General features: G+C 39.3%; 1 protein-coding gene across 1 annotated transcript in view; it reads right to left on the bottom strand.

Moving 5' to 3' along the window:
* Window positions 1–1,138: 1,138 nt before the first annotated feature.
* LOC122553781 (acyl-coenzyme A thioesterase 1-like) overlaps window positions 1,139–7,446 on the bottom strand; it is a 20,487-nt gene continuing 14,179 nt past the window's right edge. The window contains exons 2-3 of the mRNA XM_043698095.1: window positions 5,543–5,745; window positions 1,139–2,362 (exon numbers count right to left, since the gene is read on the bottom strand). Coding sequence (XP_043554030.1) covers window positions 1,793–2,362; window positions 5,543–5,745 — 773 coding nt within the window. The 3' untranslated portion in view covers window positions 1,139–1,792. The remainder of the gene's footprint in view (window positions 2,363–5,542; window positions 5,746–7,446) is intronic.

The following is a 7,446-nucleotide window of genomic DNA, read 5'->3' as shown; positions in this document are numbered from 1 at the left end:
TATGTAAGGATTGCTTCCAGTTTTGTCCTTCACTGAGGGCATTTCTGGATTAGATTACAACCTGGGTCCTGTATCGCTTTATACCTATAGTTAGAAAAATCTATTACTCTCAGTTTGAAAAACTTGGTTGAGCTAACATCTTTATTTTTTTGAGAAAGAAAATTCCATATTTCTACTACGTTTTGAGCAAAGAACTGTTTCCTGAATGGCCTTATACTGACTTTAAGATGTTAGCCATCTTATTTTAGACTCTTTTGCAGTGGAAAGAACTCTACCTACCTTATCAAAATGCGAGTAATATCATCGGTCAACCATAGATTTAGGTAATCCATCCCTGTAACCTAGCTATAAAAGCCTTGGGACATGCAGATGAATCTGCTCTGCACTCATTTTTGATAAGGTGCAGTTCCTAGAATTGTAACTGGAACTCCAGAGGAGGTCTTTCTATAGCTGAAGCAAAGCTTCCTCCCCTTCAGATATATCTCTCATTATGAACTCCAACATTCTGGTACTCCTTTCATTATTTCTGCATAAGTGAACAAAATTTTTGTGATCTATTTTGAAGGAGTGCTGGATCTGTTTGGATCCTCATTATTTCTAACTACCATCATTTAGAATGTTAAAAATCACACAACACCAGGTTATAGTCCAACAGGTTCAATTGGGAGCACAATAGCTTTCGGAGCGATGCTCCTTCATCAGGTGATAGTGACTATCACCTGATGAAGGAGCGTCGCTCCGAAAGCTAGTGTGCTCCCAATTGAACCTGTTGGACTATAACCTGGTGTTGTGTGATTTTTAACTTTGTACACCCCAGTCCAACACCGGCATCTCCAAATCATGATCATTTAGAATATACATTTTCTTTTATTGAGATTGGTTAAATTACCTTACTTTGGTCAATTGATGAGCTGGTAAAGGCTCCACTTTGCAAAGGCATTTACATCGCCATTTCACCGTGACATTTGAATAGTTCATTCAATGTTATGCCTACTTGTTCAACAGAAGCAATTAACATATATCCTGTTAGACAATTCTCCATATAAAAATGACTCCATCAGCAGTTATTTAAAGGGTAATGTGAGATTGAGATAGTTTCCAGTGAACTTTAAAGATTAAGAATGTGAGATGACACATATTACACACTAAGAATAGCTAATTTATTTAATATCTGTAGCATAGTATAAGAAACACAACTACATTTGACTGTCAACAAAATCAATCTTAACATTTAGTTACAGCATAGCCACAGATAAAGTTTGACATTCACCTTCACCATTAAGCTCATAAAATCTAAATCAGTCAATGAAATATGAATAAGTTATTTTTAATACAATACTTTTTAAATTAACAGCAGAAGTAAGTAAGTGCATTGATCCAGTTGGTCCCTGCAGAAATGAAGTGAATAGATCACTGCATGGTTGGTAGGAGAAAGGAAAAGTTAGAAATAGATTGTTTTGATTTACCAAGGTAGAATGATTTACGGACAGTTGACACAACCCACATGTTAACATTCAGCCAGGATTATTAGAGTTTAGCCATTAGTCACTATGGTGCAAAAATGACTGTGAAAATGCATCAGCCAAATTAATCATTGTTCTTATTTGAAATTTACCCCAAAAAGGCATTAAATTAAATTTCATAGCAAGATTAAAATTTGGAAGGTCCATGATTTAATGCAAAGCAAATACAAAATTAATGGTAGCTAATACTCAAACAGTAACATGACATCTTCATGATGTCAGTATGCCAAGATGGTACAGCATTTTCTGAGTTTCCTCTTTGCTGCCCTCTATTGGTGTAGGATCTTTCGGAAAAATGCTTGAATTTTTTGCCACGATTCCACCTGAGCAGATGAATGGTCCTTGGCATTTCCTCCCCACTTTGTACAGATGTTCAGCACAGAGTGATAAGAGGCATAACAAAAGGGGAAAAATGGAGGTTCCAGGTAATGTCCAGATCCTCGATAATGGAGGACCTCAAACCTATCATTGCCATGTTCTTTGAGTCGTTTTACAGCCTCATCAACATAGTGCTTGCTATTCCAGTTCTTATCCTCTTCTCCAGCAATGAACAGGATGGTTCCCTTGGTGTTTTCTATCGGGATTATACTGCCCTTGTCAACTTCATTAATAACCTCTGACACGTCTGCAACTCCTGAATCTGCAATCTTCATTCGGCTTACAGTATGACGCAGACCAGTAGAAATTAGTTTATTTTTGAAGGACAATCCAAACTCAGCACTTGTAATGCATCCGTTGATAACAACGGCTGCTCGCACATCTGGTAAAAAGGCGGCCATCGAGAGAACCAAATCTGCACCCTTTGATATTCCAATTGCTCCAACACCAAGACCCTTAACCTGGAAGTTGTTTCCAAAATATTCATTAAGAGCAACACATACCTAAACAGCTTGAAACCCTAAGAACATAAACCTGAAAGAGGGAATCAACTACAAGAATAAGGTTATGTATGTTAAAGACAATCACCTTTTAATGTGAATTTGACCTTGGAATATGACCATATGATGTGAGAAGCAAACAGTTAATAGAGTTCATTGTGATATAGCTCTCGGTGTTTCTGGGCAACAAAGAATTCATGGAGTTCATTTTTTACTTCCTCTGTGTCATGTGTGTGTACTGGACAAATGTGATTAGACATGGGACACAAATATAATTAAAGGAACAAAGTTAATGTGATCAATCAGGAGGGTTCCTGCCTTCTTAAACTGCTGTACAAATGCTTGCTGTAACTAAAATTTGCCTAATAAATAGCCTTCTAAAATGTAAAAACATCCCACATTCAAAAGGAGTGAGACTCCTACTGTCTGGTATATTGTTATGTGGCAAAACCATGGATGTTCAAAGTCCATGTTTGAACCTGGTGTAAGATCTTTTGCAAACTCAACGCCCACTTGAAGTCCTAGCTGCAATGTTGGGTTGTAAGAAACCAGGTTTACATTAGTCATGGAATGGTTATAGCATTGAGGAAGGCCATTCTGCTCATTATGCTAGTTTTCTATCAGAGCAGTTCAGCTTGTTCCGTCCCCTCACCCTTCCTCGTCAGCATTTCAGAATTAATGTGTTTGCACAAATCCATTTTAAAAGCTATGATTGAGTTTGCCTCCACCAGACCTTCAGCCAGCACAATCAGAATTCTAAGCACTTACTGATTAAACCATCTCCCCACATGTTGTTGATGTTGATTTTTTTTCTGCTAACGACCTTAAATCTGTGTCCTCTGGTTCTCTGCCCTACAACAGTGGAACTGTTTCTCTCTTATCTAGACCACTCAAGATTTGGACAATTTTTATCAAATCTTCTGTCAACCTTCCCTCCTGTAAGGACAACAATTCCAGCTTCTCCACTTGTCCGTGTCACTGAAGTACCTCACTCCGAGAACCATTCCATTATCTTTTTTCCCCCTGCATCCCTCCTAATACGTTTACATCCTTCTCAAGGTATGGTACCCAGAGTTGAATGTAACATTCCAACTGAGGCTGAAACAGTTTGCTAAAGGGGACCAGGAAGTATAGGTCATTGGGGTGCATGGTAACAATTAGGGCAACCAAAAGACAGTGAGGGGATAACTTTCTGACCACCATAACTTTCTGCCTTTTGAAGCCAATGACTATTTATAATAGCCTTTTCAACCTGTCTCGCTACAAAGAATTTATGAACATGCTACACCCTAGTCTTCTCAGCTCTCGAACCTCTTTGGAATCATTCCCTTTATCTTATATTGCCTTTCGTCATTGATCCCAGTAACACTTACTACTTCATACTTCCCCTCTGCATTAAATTTTTATCTGCCATGTGTCCAGCAACATTGAAGATCCTCTAATATCTATATCACTGCCACACTGTTTTCTTGCCTAGAAAACGTAGGGAAATGATAAAGAGACCCGAAGCTCATAATTAAGAACCCTTAATTCGTACTCAGGCTGTTGAATATGGATTCACTTCATGGATTCGTTTAGGTAAAATGGATTAACAAGTAGTACAACAGCGAATAATCAATTTCTCACTCCTCCTTGACACAGAAATACAGGATATACTTTGTCACCTTTGGCATTCCATATTCTGGAATTTCTGATATTCTCCTCATACAAGTTCTTACGCTCCCAACTGGAGGTAATTCATTGTAATTTTCAATAGATGAATTATATACTGCACCACATTCTACAATTATGGCATCCAATAGAGCAGAGAAAAGTTGAGATGATGTGTGAAAGGGTTGTGTTGATATGGAAACAACTAGAAAGTGCACATTTACACACATTAAAAAAGGAAAGAATCAGAAGGCTTTGATGAAAGGAAATCATCTTGACTCATCCACAATGTGCAATATGAGAAGTCAAAAAACAATAATTGAGGTTTATCACCAGTTGCAAACCAATATAAATCAAGTAAATTGAACCTTGTATCCAGTTTGACTTGGTACAACCTAATAATCCTGAACCTGTTAGGCTTTCTGACCTGGTTCTCCCACAGTCAGCCTAAGTGCTCTCCACCCTGCATGGTACAACATGCCGGTTGGTTAAAGGAACAAACACAGCATTCTTGTCTCTCTGCTATAGAAATGATGTTGTTAAGCTTGCAAAGGTTCAGAAAAGGTTTGCAAGGATATTGCTGGGATTGGAGGGTTTGAGCTATAGGGAGAGGCTAGACAGGCTGGGGCTATTTTCCTTGGAGTGTTGGAAACAGAGGGGTGGCCTTTTAGAGGTTTATAAAATCATGAGGGGCATGGATACAGTGAATAGCCAAAGTCTTTTCCTGAGGGCAAGGGAGTCCAAACATAGAGGGTATAGCCTTATAATGAGAGGGACCTAAGTAGCAATGTTTTCATACAAAGTGTAACGCATGTATGGAATGAGCTGCCAGAGGAAGTGATGGAGGCAGATACAATTACAACATTTAAAAGACATCTGGATGGGTATGTGATTAGGAAGCAGTTGGAAGGATATGGGCCAAGTTCTGGCAAAGGGAACTAGATTAATTTAGGATATCTGGTGAGCATGGATGAGTTGGACTGAACGGTCTGATTCCATGCTGTATGACAATGTGATCTCTAAGTGATTCCTTACCCAGTGACTACATCCTCCAGGTGTTTTCTAACTGACTGGTCTAGTTCACTAGCAATGTGAAGTACATGAAAATACAACACATATTACATGACATTGGGTAAGCAAATATTTAGCCTCACCCATAAGAAATCATAGGCAACTCCTCCTATTAAAGCGAAACAAGAGTTTGTCTCGCTATTAGAAAGCAACAATTTGTTATATAGTTGGAGCATGATCACTCTGTATCAATCAGGTAAGGTGGGGAAGGTCTAGAGCCTACTTCAGCCAGAACAGAAATTGAACTCATGCCATCATTCTGAACCACACGGTAGTTGTTGAACTAAGCTAATCAGGCTTCTTTAGATGACATAATACTTATCAAATGTCTTTGACACAGATAAACAGCAAGTCAACTGAACTTTTCTATTTCAGTGCACAAGTTACCACTAAAACAGTTTATTTGATAATGTGACTTACCTTTGGATGTTGCTTCAAAAAATGTACAGCTTCTTCAAAATATCCTAAGTCCAAGTTAATCACACCTTTTGGAAGGTCATCGTAATTATGGTAGGCTAACGCTAGTGTTGTAAAACCATGGTTTGCCAACAGACTGGATCTGTATTCTAACAATCCGCCTTTTATTTCATTCACAGAAATCACCCCTGGAAATGGCCCATTTCCTGCAAATGCAAACAAATCTTTATCTTTTATAAAATGAAGAATACTAGACACTGGAAATCTGAAATCAAAACAGAAATTGCTGGAGAAACTCAGTAGGTCCTCCAGTATCTGCAGAGAGAAATACTGAGTTAATGTTTTGAGTCCAGTGACCCTTTGTCACAACTGGGAAAGGGTGATTATTATGGGGTGGTGGGGTGAAGTTTAAAATATTCATTTTCAGTGTCTCACCTTTACAGGTGAGGATGTAAGTCATGTGCTTAGCACAATGTAAGGTGCATGACTTTAAGCTGGACTATATTTCAGGCCGCCAAGTCTGTTCAGTGGCTTAACTTTATAACCATTGTAATCATGAGAACTTAAGAATTAAGAACATGAGTAGGGCACTTAGCATCTGAAGTCTGTCCACCACTTAAGAGTCACAAAGTCAGAGATGCACAGCATGGAAACAGACCCTCCGATCCAACTCGTCCATGCCGACCAAATATCATAACCTAATCTAGTCCCGTTTGCCAGCTCTTGGCTCATATCCCTTTAAGCCCTTCTTATTCATATACCCAACCAGACGCCTTTTAAATGTTGTAATTGTGCCAGTCTCCACCACTTCCTCTGCCATGTCATTCCATACACGCACCACCCTCTGCATGAAAAAGTTGCCCTTTAGGTCCATTTTAAATTTTTTCCCTCTCACCGTAAACCTATGCCCTTCAGTTCTAAGATCTGCCTCAGGCTTCAACACCATTTTTTTGTCAGCTCCTCATAGCACTAAATGCTTAATATTGCAAAAATCTACCTACCTTCTTTTTAAATACTTTAAGTGATCGAGCCTCCACATATTTCTGAGGTGAGAATTCTAGTATTCACTTTCCTTAGAGATGAAATTGCTTCACATCTCAGTTTTAAATGAATGTACCTTCATTCAATAAATGGGTTCTCAACATCTACCTTGCCATGTCACCTCAGAATCTTGCATGTTTCAATAAGATCATCCTTGATTCCCCTAAACTCTAATGAACATAGGCCGAATCTGTTTACAAAAATAGAAATTGCTGAGAAAACTCAGCAAGTCTGGCAGCATCTGTGGCCAGAAAGCAGAGTTAACATTTCAGGTCGAGTGACTCCTCTTCAGAATGTGAAGATCTATTTAGCTGTTGTCATATGAGTCATATAGCATGGAAACAGGCTCTTTGGTCCAACCAGTTCAGGCTTACCATATTCCTAAACTAAACTAGTCCTACTTGGCTGCACTTAGAGTCATAGAGATGTACAGCTTGGAAACAGACCCTTCGGTCCAACCCGTCCATGCCGACCAGATATCCCAACCCAATCTAGTCCCACCTGCCAGCGCCCAGCCCATAGCTGTGAACCTGCACTCCAAGGTTTCTTTGTTCAGTAACACTCCTTAGGACCTTACCATTAAGTGTATAAGTCCTGCTAAGATTTGCTTTCCCAAAATGCATTTATCCAAATTAAACTCCATCTGCCACTTCTCAGCCCATTGGCCCATCCGGTCCAGATCCTGTTGTAATTGGAGGTAACCCTCTTTGCTGTCCACTACACCTCCAATTTTGGTGTCATCTGCAAACTTACTAACTGTACCTCTTATGCTTGCATCCAAATCATTTATGTAAATGACAAAAAGTAGAGGGCCCAGCACCGATCCTTGTGGCACTCCACTGGTCACAGGCCTCCAGTCTGAAAAA

This window comes from Chiloscyllium plagiosum, chromosome 10 (assembly GCF_004010195.1).
Source record: "Chiloscyllium plagiosum isolate BGI_BamShark_2017 chromosome 10, ASM401019v2, whole genome shotgun sequence".
NCBI classification, from domain to species: domain Eukaryota; kingdom Metazoa; phylum Chordata; class Chondrichthyes; order Orectolobiformes; family Hemiscylliidae; genus Chiloscyllium; species Chiloscyllium plagiosum.
This window is presented reverse-complemented; position numbering and strand designations above follow the sequence as displayed.